At 45.3% G+C, this 12,382-nt stretch overlaps 1 protein-coding gene across 2 annotated transcripts in view; it reads left to right on the top strand.

Annotated features, from left to right (window-relative positions):
• Positions 1–12,382, top strand: part of STXBP6 (syntaxin binding protein 6) — a 277,646-nt gene that overhangs the window by 260,905 nt on the left and 4,359 nt on the right. For both annotated transcript variants that reach the window (XM_027520726.1, XM_027520727.1), the window contains one exon: positions 7,686–7,843. In XM_027520726.1, coding sequence (XP_027376527.1) covers positions 7,686–7,843 — 158 coding nt within the window. The remainder of the gene's footprint in view (positions 1–7,685; positions 7,844–12,382) is intronic.

The raw sequence follows: 12,382 nt of genomic DNA, 5'->3' as shown, positions 1-12,382 counted from the left end.
TGATCTGTATGAGTGTTTTCCTACCAATACCACACTGTTTCAATTACTGTAGCTTTGCAGTATAATTTTAAATTGGGGACTGGGATACCCCCAGCTTTGTTCTTTGTTTTTAGAATTTCTTTGGCCATCTGGGGTCTTTTGTGGTTCCAAACTTTAGAAATTTTTTTGTTCTGTTTGTGCAAAAAATGCCATTGGGATTGCACTTAACCTGTAAATTCCTCTAGGTAAAGGCTTTTTCAACAGTGTAATTCTTCCAGTCCCTGAGCATGGAGTATCTTTCCTTGTCTTTGTGTCTTCATTTTCTTTCGAAAGGGTCTTACAGTTTTCAACGTCTAGATCTTTTACTGCCTTTGTTAACCTTATTCTGAGGTATTTTATTCTATCTGTCGCAATGGTAAGTAGTAAATGGGCTTGTTTTTCTTAATTCTACTAGTTATTTAGGAAAATTTTAATCGATGATTTGGGAGAATGGCATTGAAACATGTATAATATCATATATGAAATGAGTCGCCAGTCCAGGTTTGATGCACGATACTGGATGCTTGGGGCTGGTGCACTGGGACGACCCAGAGGGATGGTATGGGGAGGGAGGAGGGTTCAGGATGGGGAACACATGTATACCTGTGGCAGATTCATTTTGATATATGGCAAAACCATTACAATATTGTAAAGTTAAATAAAATAAAATTTAAAAAAAAAGAAAAAAAAATCACAATAAGATATCTCATCCCCATTAGAATGGTTATTTTCAAAGAGGTGAGAAGTAAGTGTTAGAGGTGTGGAGAAAAGGAGCCCTTTATGCATTGTTGTTGTATGTAAATTGGTGTAGTCACTATGGAAAACAATATGGAGAATTCTCAAAATTTAGAATAAACCACCATATCCAGCTATTCCATTTCTGGCTACTTATCTGAAGAATATGAAAACACTAATTCAAAAAAATATATGCACTCCTATGTTCATTTCAGAATTATTTATAAAAGCCAGGATATGGTAAATAAATGGATAAAAAAGATATGGGGTGTGTGTATGTGTAGACAATGGAACTCAGCTATAAAAAAATGAAATCTCGCCATTTGTGACAACACAGATGGACCTTGGAGGTATTACACTGAGTGAAATAAATCAGAGAAATACAGATGCAATATAATTTCATTCCTATGTGGAATATTTGAGTTAAATTAAAAAAAAAAATGAACAAACCAAACAAAATGAAAACAAACACAAAGAACAGAGTGGTGGTTACCAGTGAGGACGGTGAAATGGATAAAGGGAGTCATCTGTATGGTGACAGATGCAAAGTAAACTTCTGATGATGAACACACTGCCCTGTACACCGAAGCTGAAATATAATAGTGCGCATGTGAAACATGAATAAATACATGAGGAGGGAAGGAAAGAAAGAGCAAACACTTTTGGACACGTTCAGTTCAGTTCAGTCGCTCAGTCGTGTCCGACTCTTTGCGACCCCATGAATCGCAGCACGCCAGGCCTCCCTGTCCATCACCAACTCCCGGAGTTCACTCAGACTCATGTCCATCGAGTCAGTGATGTCATCCAGCCATCTCATCCTCTGTCGTCCCCTTCTCCTCCTGCCCCCAATCCCTCCCAGCATCAGAGTCTTTTCCAATGAGTCAACTCTTCACATGAGGTGGCCAAAGTACTGGAGTTTCAGCTTTAGCATCATTCCTTCCAAAGAAATCCCAGGACTGATCTCCTTTAGGATGGACTGGTTGGATCTCCTTGCAGTCCAAGGGACTCTCAAGAGTCTTCTCCAACACCACAGTTCAAAAGCATCAATTCTTCAGCACTCAGCCTTCTTCACAGTCCAACTCTCACATCCATACCACAGGAAAAACCATAGCCTTGACTACACGAACCTTTGTTGGCAAAGTAATGTCTCTGCTTTTCAATATGCTATCTAGGTTGGTCGTAACTTTCCTTCCAAGGAGTAAGCGTCTTTTAATTTCATGGCTGCAGTCACCACCTGCAGTGATTTTGGAGCCCAAAAAAATAAAGTCTGACACTGTTTCCACTGTTTCCCCATCTATTTCCCATGAAGTGATGGGACTGGATGCCATGATCTTCGTTTTCTGAATGTTGAGCTTTAAGCCAACTTTTTCACTCTCCACTTTCATCAAGAGGCTTTTGAGTTCCTCTTCACTTTCTGCCATAAGGGTGGCGTCATCTGCATATCTGAGGTTTTTGATATTTCTCCTGGCAATCTTGATTCCAGCTTGTGTTTCTTCCAGTCTAGCGTTTCTCATGATGTACTCTGCATGTAAGTTAAATAAACAGGGTGACAATATACAGCCTTGACGTACTCCTTTTCCTATTTGGAACCAGTCTGTTGTTCCATGTCCAGTTCTAACTGTAGATACTCGCTATCAAAAAGAGAAACAGTTGAATAAATTACAGCAGTGTGAGGTAGCCATTACAAATAGTATTTTCAAAGAATTTTTTATGACATGGGAAAGTATCCACAGTAGGATATAGTACGAAATACAGTATAGTCTCAACCCTGGTTTAGAAAAATATATACAGAAAAATTACCAGGACAAAATGTCCCATAAATGTAAATGTGGTTATCTCTAAGGAACTGAATATTACACAGTTTTATTGCCTTTTTATAGTAATATGTATTCTAAATTTTCTGTAGTAAGTTTTTTTTTTTAGCTTGTAATAATAAGATGTTTTCTTTTGTATTGTGGATTTAAGAAATGCTTTAGGAACTGCTCCACTGAAGTCTCCATTCCATACAGTTAATGCAGACTGTATTACTAACCTCAGATACAAGAACGTTCCCATGGAGAGCCAGTGTAACAGTAAGTCAGAGAACTGGCTCTGGAGCTGGGCTTCCTGGGTGAAAACTTAGCTCTGTCCTCACTTACTGTGTGATCCTTGGTGCATTGCTCACCCTCTCTCTGTCCATTGGTGCTCCCATCTATAAAAATAGGATCAATAATGTGCCGTCATGTAAGGTTGTTGTGAGGAACAGATTTTAGTAAGTGCATAGAGCATAGTAAGTATTCAGTCAACTGTTACTTTTGCATTGGATTTAAAAGCTATTGCTATTTTTATACCTTATAGTTGTTTATTTTAAAGCTGGTAACAACATATTTTTTTATATAAACTATAGCAGAAGCATTCCCATTTTGTTGTTGACTTAATTCACTGAACTCTTGACACCACCTCTAGATGAGATAGTTGGCTGTATTAGACACAGACTAAATCCTTAGTCATTTGGCAAGTTTAGGATTTTAGGACCTAGTTAGATCATGTAACAGCATCAATCATGTGTCCAAGCTTCTGCTAAGCCATGGAGAAATCATTAGAAGGGTGATATATTTTTCCTGCTGTAAGTCAGCCAACATTTTTGAGTGTCTCCTATATTCTGTGAATACAGAAGTGAGAAAGGCCCCTGCTTCAAGGAGCTCACAGTAGATACCCAGCAATTACATGCATTATAATAAATGCACCATTTGAAATAGACAAAGTCTTATAATGTGTATTTTGGGGGCAACAATGATTTAGAGTGGGCTAGACATGACAAGTTTCCTAGGAAAGAGCTCTGAAGTGTATTGAAGCACACAGAAGTAAGTGGGAAGGCTAAGATGAGAAGCAGCGGAAGCAGTAAGCACAAAAGCATACAGGTAAAAGATGCATGATACATCTGTGAAAATTTAGGTAACTTGGCAAGGCATGGGATTGGGGATTGCTAGATAGGAGAAAAAATGAATGAGATTCTAAGAGATGAGCTGAAAGAGATCAGCAGGGCAGAGGTCTCATTTTTATCTTGGAATCAGTGAGAAGATGGTAACAAATTTGCCTTTTTAAAAATTTCAGTAGAAATGTGTGGAAGATGGATCAGAAAAGGTGTGGGGTTACCTAAGGAGAGAAGGCTGTTGCTGTAATTCCAAAGGCGAGAGGGACTGGATCAATATGCAAAGATAAGGAAGACAGCAAAGAGGGCAGAGAGCAGCAAGCTGGACAGCAAATGACCTTTCGCTGTGTGTGGTAAAAGCAAAGGAGAAATCCGGACTCAACTCCCAGATTTCTGATTTGAGGAGTACACTGGGCAGAATAGCGGGGTTACTGACTGAGCAGGGGACCCCAAAGGGAAAACAGGTGTGATAATGGGGTCAGGTGTAGACAACAAAATTCAAGACGACTTTGGGTGACTCACCTGGAGTTGCCTGGTAAGAAAACGTGGATCTGGAGTCTCAGCAGCACAACCTAGGAGGAAAGAAACAGCACAGAAATTTGGTCATTGAAGCTGTGAGCTGAGTAAACTTGTCCCAGGGAGAGTCTGCAGAAAGAGAAAGAGAAGAGGGCCAAGGACAGAACCCTGGGGTTATAGCATTCACAAGTCCTCAGAGGGAAGAGTAAGAGAGCAGGAGGAGGAAGGCTGAAGATTCAGGACACCTGGAGGAAGAAGATTCAAGATGTAGGGTATGATCAGCAGGGTCAAAGGGCACCCTGGGGGAACTGATAATCTAGCCCGGAAGCCACTGCATCTACAGGTGAAGAAATGAGGTGGAAGAATTGCCCATGTCTGTACTTGACCAGTCACCTAAGGAGGTTAGAGACAGTTCTTAGGAAGTTGAGAGTGGAATTGACTTGAAGCTAGAGAAAGGCGATGGGACTTCACCAAGCCTGGAATACAGGTAGAATTGAAGCCAGGAGAGGACATTCAGCTGGGGTGATGAGACTTTTCAAATCCATCCTGTGGCTGAAAATAACTGAATGTCGATTTATTTATTGATAGTGGTCAGCAGTGTCATCACTGAATAATAAAGACAGCATTTGGCTCTCTTTTAGTTATAAGACCTGCTGGTTAAACAGTATCATATAAAACTGGGTGCAGTGTTGACCCGATATCTTGTACAAAGTTAAGGAAGTCGTGACAGGAAAGCACTATGGCTTATGCAGAGCAGACTCATTCAAGAAAAGTCTAACTTTGAGGGCATCACGAGGGTCAGTTTGATGGGAAAAAACTATCCAATATGGTTATATGCCCTCTTAAATTTTTGGTGCCTAGTGTTATTCACTCAGTTGTGTCCAACTCTTTGCGACCCCATGGACTGTAGCCCGTCAGGCTCCTATGTCCATGGAATTCTCCAGGCAAGAATACTGGAGTGGGTTGCCATTCCCTTCTCCAGGGGATTTTCCCGATCCAGGGATTGAACCTGGGTCTCCTGAATTACAAGCAGATTCTTTACCATCCGAGCCACCAGGGAAGCCCCCTACCAAATTTTTGGTAGCTAATTCTAAAAGTCCCTTTGGTTTAATGCAGCTGTTCCTGGCTATGCCCCACCCCATCTTTGCTCTAGCTTCTGGTTGCTGAGCTGTGGGCATGCAGAAGGAAGAAGGAAGGGAAGGAGAGTTTCTTGTGCCCCCTTCCCCACCCCTCTGCACCTTCAGTTCTTTTTCCATCTTCTCAATTCCATCTCTTTGGCCTGTTCTTGCTAGGGAGCACCTGGCTTGCAATGCAGCTTAGGTGATAACTCTTCATTTACCAAAAAGAATATCTTTATGACAGAAACAGTCAAGTGTTACTTTGGGAAATAACTTGTCACAACCTGTCTATGCTGGTCTGCTCACAACTCTGTCATAGTGATGGTTTTCTGTGACTGATGCCATACCTGCAAAGAGGAAGGTAGAGAATAAGGAAAAGTCATTGGGAAACCAGGTTCTAGGGCTCATTATGTCACTTCCCTAGTGATTTGATCTCATGGAAGTCACCGGACCTCACCTAGCCTCAGCCTTCTCAGTAAAATTTTTGTGACAATCAAATGAGATAATATTCATAAAGATGCGTTCTGATTGCAAAATACTATTCAGCTATCAAGCAGTGGTGGAAGTGTTAGTCACTCAATTCTGTCTGACTCTTTGTGACCACATGACTATAGCCTGCCAGGCTTCTCTGTCCGTGGAGTTCTCCAGACAAGAATACTGGAGTGGGTTGCCATTCCCTTCTCCAGGGGATCTGCTGGCCCAGGAATCGAACCCAGGTCTCATGCAGTTGCAGGCATTACCATCTGAGCCACCAGGGAAGCCCAGGGCTATAATCATAACCAGGATATGAAAGCAAAGGGAAACCAGATTTCTCCTCTTAAATCTGTTCTGAAGACCTCAGCCTTCCATTCCAACCCAGTATTTAATCAGTTTCTCCAGAGCCACATCTCTTCTGGTCCCTACTAATCTGTGCTGACGTATCTTGGCTCCTGTGGTGGGTGATGCATCTGAGTAGCAGTAAGTTAACTCCATTCTCCTCCCCTTAGTGCATGGTGGAAGCCCTTGAAATCCACCCCTAAAGAAGAAAAATGGAAAACAATTTACAAAGTGCTTCCTCAAGGCCAGGCACTTTCTTTGCCTGAGATCCTTTTCCACAAACCACAGGCTGTTCCCACAGAGGAGAAATTAGGAAGCCTTTGCAGTTGAGACCCATGGAAATTACATTTCTATTAAAAGCTGTCTGTGGCTCAATGTATCCATCCCAGATACAAAGTTAAATGATGTAATAAACTTATTCAAAGACATAAAGCTATTATATAAAGTGCCATTTAAATATCTTCCACTCGGTGTTAACAAAATACAGCTATAAATCTCCTTTGGTTGTAATTTTGCAAGTTGCTAGGTCTCAGTGGGTTACGCATCTGCCAGTTCTTCACTGCTGAATTCTCTTTTCTAGTCCTGACACGTGGGATGTCAGGGATGCATAACCATCTGAAATGTGATGATGTTTTCAACTTTCTCGGTGTCATCACTCATGAGTCTGGGAGTGCTAAGTCCCTTCCAGGACAGGTTGCCCTCAGTTTTCTACCTGCGGGCTCTGCGCAGGGCTGAGGCCCCGTATTTCATATACTTAAGATTAGAGGCAAAGAGGACCAACCAACCAGGCCATGGCTCGCGATTCAAGGTTGAGAACTGACATACCTCCTGTGAACTCTGACCCACAGCTTCTTGCATGGGGCCATACATTTAGGGAGGAAGGGGTAGAATGGAAGGGAAGAGTTGAAAGGAATACAGAGCATCATATCTAGGGACATTCAGGATCCCCAGTTTAACTGTAGTGATTCACTTAAACGCAGCTCAAGAGGAAATGCTCATACAATCTAGATAGTTCTCACTGAACTTGCCCCACTCTCTGAACTTGTTAGGATTTCCATCAGTTCCTAAATCCAGATGGACCCCATCCTTCTGAGCCCCACCAGACAGAACAGAATGGAAAAGAGTGCTGTCAGCATCAGCGTGCAGAGAAGCCCTCAGCACTTGCCCAGGTCCTGCAGGCAGTGGGTATTCTTCCTCCAAGTGCATCGGTCAGACCAAGGCAGAAGGCGAGCCAATCCATTTCATAGACCCTCCAAGCCTTTCCAGAGTCTGACCCACCTTGCTTGCTTCCCAGGCGGCGCTAGTGGTAAAGAACCTGCCTGCCAATGCAGGAGACAGAAGAGACTTGGGTTCAATCCCTGGGTCGGGAAGATCCCCTGGAGGAGAGCATGGCAACCCACTCCAGCATTCTTGCCTGGAGAATCCCATGGACAGAGGAGCCTGGCGGGCTACACATGGGGGTGTGCAAAGAGTAGGACACGACTGAAGTGACTTAGCAGCACCCGCGGAAGGGATACTGTCATCACAGGTCAGCCAAGTTCGTTTCTGATGCTTTTGCTGTCCTCTTTCAGGAAACAGCATCCTCCATTCAGCGGCTGACAGCGTGACCAGCGCCGTACAGAAAGCGAGCCAGGCCTTGAACGAGCGCGGGGAGCGGTTAGGCCGTGCGGAAGAGAAGACGGAGGACTTGAAGAACAGCGCCCAGCAGTTTGCGGAAACTGCACACAAGGTGGGTCTCTCCGCAGAGCGGAGCACTCAGCTCTGGGTGGTCAGGGAGCTTCGGGGCCCAAAACTTTCTATCAGTATGTTTGCCATGCTGCTGCTGCTAAGTCACTTCAGGCATGTCCGACTCTGTGCGACCCCATAGACGGCAGCCCACCAGGCTCCTATGTCCCTGGGATTCTCGAGGTGAGAATACTGGAGTGGGTTGCCATTTCCTTCTCCAATGTTTGCCATGATGAGGTACAAAATCGAGCCTTTTTTCCCTTTTTTCGCCCCTGTGTACAATTTCCTTCTGCTACTTCATAAGTTGTGTGTGCAGTGGAAGAGTTCTTTTACGTATTTGGTTATCTCCTTTCTGCTGGCTTCGTCCCTGACTCTGACCCCATATCTCTGGGAATTGTGGACCATCTTTAGGTTCTACCCAGAAGTTTAAGGCTCTAGTTTCAGGGAACAGGATGTAGGTGGGGGTTGGGGGGTGGCAGGTCTCAGAATATCCCTCCTCTGTTGGCCAGGGCTTGAAAGAGGACTGTGGGCTCTTGTGCTTACTTTTCCATGCTGTCCCTTTCTGGTTATGAGCCTAGCATCCTGTGTTCTTATCTCTTTACCATATAAAAAGCAAACTCTGGTCCCAGGGCACCTCAGGGCTGGTGTCCCCTGCAGAGAGGCCTTGGACCTCTAAGGCTGATACAGAGCTGCCTGCAAAATTTCCACCTGCCTCCGGGTGCAGAGAATGACCTTTCCCACACACCCCAGGTATGCACATTCATACACGCACTGGAGATGATGCGCCTTTCAGAAAGGGAAGTTGTTATTGGCAGCCAGCTATCTAAGGCAGTCACAAACGACGGGAAAGAGAGGCCCTGTTGGTCAGGTGATAAAGAGGATTTATAACTGTTCTTGTGCTTTGGATCAAAGGGCAGTTCTTTTCTGGCTGGTGATTTGAATTTAGGTTTCCAGAAACGTCTGCTGATAATGGTTAGCGTGTCAGACACATGATCTGGCCTTTCAAGATAGGATTTTCAGGTGACCTTTAGGGGAAGAAAAAAATGAATTTGCTTCAAAGGAAAAGCCCACTTTTGCTGAGAAAACAGAAATGGACAACCTGAAAGTAACAGGAACTGTCTCCCCAGCTGAGCTGGGCAGGCCCCTTCCCAAAGCTTAAGCCCAGGCCCCACCGTGGATCCAGATCCATGTGGCTGCATCTCGCCTTCCCTTGCAGCCCCTTCGCACAGACCCGTCTTGTGGTGTCACGACAGCGTCATACTGTGCTGCAGCCCTGCTGGGGGCCAGAGCCTGGTTTGTCACGGCTGTCACAGAGGAAACAAGCTCAGAATTATGGTTCCCTTCCCCCCTTCTGCAGCCTTCATAATAGAGAAATGATGATGGAGTGGAGAAGCTAGAATTTCCCACCCAACTGCATTTATAGCAACAGCAACTGTAGTGATTTAAGGGAGGGAAGGGCAGTGAAGGTCTGGGAACACGTAAACAGTGTTGATTTCAAGGCTAAAGGGAATTATTTTTTAATTGTCTTCAACTGTGGGAAGGGGGTGACATTGTAGCACTTCTCTCATCTTGTCCTACAGAAAAGAACACTCAACAGTGCACTGACAACATTCTGCTAAAACAAGAGTTAAGGTTACTGATTAGACAATGAACCAGGTTACCAAGGAAGTCTGTGAAATCGCTCTTCCTAACGCAGAGTAGAGAATACCTGGAGGTCATCCGTGTCAGTACCAACCTCAGAGAACGTCATGCAGACCTGGGGTTGGATAACCTAAGCAGACGGCCAGAATTCTTGGCCCTGCTCACTGGGTTTCCCTGATACTGTGGCCGAGTGAGCTAGGTGGTTGGTTGGGAAGGCAGTATGGTATGTGGTTAACATCTGCTGTTTACCACCTCAGTGGCCTTGGGCAGGGACTTAATTTCTTTAAGCCCCTGTTTCCTCATCAGTAAGGACTGCTACCTAATAATAGTGCTTTCTCCTAAAGTGTTGAGAGAATTGAATGCATTCAAACCTATAAATCAGTTAGCACAGTACCTGGTGCATATACATCTTAATTGATATTAATTATAATTGTTTCCATAAGAAATGGTTTCTGCTGAGCCTGCTCTAATCCATTGTCGCATGGTGAGCACTGTCGGGGGGGGGGTGGAGAAATGTGACTGAGGACCCCAGCACAGGGATGGGGAGGGACCGATGGTGAAGATCTGTGCCCTCCAGTGTGGGGTGGGAGGGCCTCCTGCTGAATGCCAACACTTTCTAAACACAGAGCAGCCCTTAAGAAGGGGACCTGTCAGACAGAAACTGATTAGACCACCAAAGGCACCTGGGTCTCTGGCTTTGACCACTGGGAGGACTGCGCCAGCTAGTTACCTGCTTCCGTGGAGAAGACGCAGGAGGGGGGCAGTCTCCACGTACTTTGGTTTCCCCTTCTGTGAGTGGCGTAAGGGTGGGGGCACTGCTGGTGTCTGTCAGTGTGCTTGAGGGAGTGTTGAGAGACACTATGATAACCAGACTTGCAGTTTTCTAAAACTGGGGATGTGCGCTGATGAATCACCGGCATTGGCAGTATTCCTAACGAGGAGGTTGACCTCCTTAGATAAGGTGTGGCTATTTTCCAGGGACTAGGACTCCTGATTTGTCCCATGGCGTAGGCTGACCATGAAGATGTCATTTTGCTGGCCGAGGCTCCTCCAGGCCTGCTGGTGAGGAGAGTTCAGAGGTGGAACCCAGGCCTTCCACCACCCCAAACGTGGCTGTGTTGACTCAGAAAGGATAGGCTGTGTTTAGAAGTCAGGACACAGTGCTCATGTCAGAGCCCTGACAAGAAAGGCAGTTCTGGGTGAGCATTCCTCTGGGCTCCCTGATTGAACAAGGACATGCCACCTTGGCTGGAGAGGAGGGCACGCTTTCTGGACAGATTGCAATAGAAGAGCATCTCTGGCTTTTTCGGCTTACCCAGGTACATTAGACCGTGGATCACTTTTGCAGGACCCTGCCATCAAGATACGTGGGTGTTCGTCTCCTGTAGAGATGATGGAAATGCTTCTGGACCCCTCTCTTCCCCCAGCTCTGTTCAGCCTGGCTTGGGGAAGTGTGGTTGCTTCCTGAGCTATGAGCTTGGCACAGCCTCAGACCTTAGGAAAGTCCAGCTCAGCCACAAAGCAGGCCTGGTCACTCTCTGCCACTTCAAAAAGCACAGCGGTGCAGTGTGTGCAGGGCTTTGATGCCCGCCTCGGCTGGTGAGTCAGCAGGCGAGAGTGGTACCCACACCTAGGCATCCTCAGATGACATTTCCCGCAGAAAAGAACAGTGATCTGCCCTGTTCTGCACAAGCCCACATTTGTGGGGGAGCGAGTGGCATTTCCCTCCCTGGCAGGGAATGATGCCTCTGTCCCTACTCCAGTCATCTGCTCCCTGCGCATCTGAGCCAGAAGGGACCTCAAGAGTCCAGGCCTCTTAAAGAATCCCCCTGTATGGGCTTCCCTGGGGGCTCAGGTGGTAAAGAATCTGCCTGCAATACAGGACATCCGGGTTCAATCCCCAGGAGAAGGGAATGGCTACCCATTCCAGTATTCTTGCCTGGAGAATCCCATGGACAGAGGAGCCTGGTGGGCTACAGTTCATGGGATTGCAAAGAGTTGGACATGATTGAGGGACTAACACTTTGACTTTATGAGTAACAATATTTTCTACTATTATTACTATTATCATTATTTAGATGGAGTCATTTACACAGCTTTGAAAGAGAAAGCTTTCCATGAGACAAGAAAACAGAATATAGCAAAAGGACATTTTTAACTTACTCTCTACATTAATTCATAAGCATTTGAGTTGGAGATATTTATAGACACGGGCTTCCCTTGTGGCTCAGCTGGTAAAGAATTCTCCTGCAACACGGGAGACCTGGGTTCGATCCCCAGGTTGGAAAGATCCCCTGGAGAAGGGAAAGGCTACCCACTCCAGTATCCTGGCCTGGAGAATTCCATGGACTGTATAGTTCATGGGGTCGCAAAGAGCTGGACACGACTGAGCAACTTCACTTTTCACGTTCACAGACCCGAGGGAAACTGAGGGACAGAGCGCTTGTGACTTTAGCGCTAAAGGTCATAAACACATCTGTGCTTATGGAAAGCACCTGCCTTCCATATTCTAAAGTTTCTAACTCCCAGGAAATTAAAGAAAAAAACCCAAATGAGGTAGAATGGAAGTGATGCCACTTTCTGCAGAAATATCTCACATAGCAAAACGTCCAAACCAGCTGTATTTCTGTGAAACTGAGCACGCCCCAGCCGGCTGGGGCTCCCCTTAGCGCCAACCCCAGCTGCACGGGAGAGGTAACCGGGCTGGTGTGAGTAGCAGCACGCTCGCTGCTGAGGATGGATGGATGAGTAAATTGGCACAAGCCCATTAGCTGAAGGTTAATCGCTCAGTGAACAGCAAGACAGCAGCTCTGATCAAATATTTATGGTTGGTTTTCATTATGCACAACACTTAACGGCTCTGTGTTGATTTGAATGATTTGCGTTGCTAAATAATGTATTA

This window comes from Bos indicus x Bos taurus, chromosome 21 (genome assembly GCF_003369695.1).
Source record: "Bos indicus x Bos taurus breed Angus x Brahman F1 hybrid chromosome 21, Bos_hybrid_MaternalHap_v2.0, whole genome shotgun sequence".
Lineage (NCBI taxonomy): Eukaryota > Metazoa > Chordata > Mammalia > Artiodactyla > Bovidae > Bos > Bos indicus x Bos taurus.
Note: the sequence above shows the minus strand (reverse complement) of the source record. Positions and strands in the feature narration are given on the sequence as shown.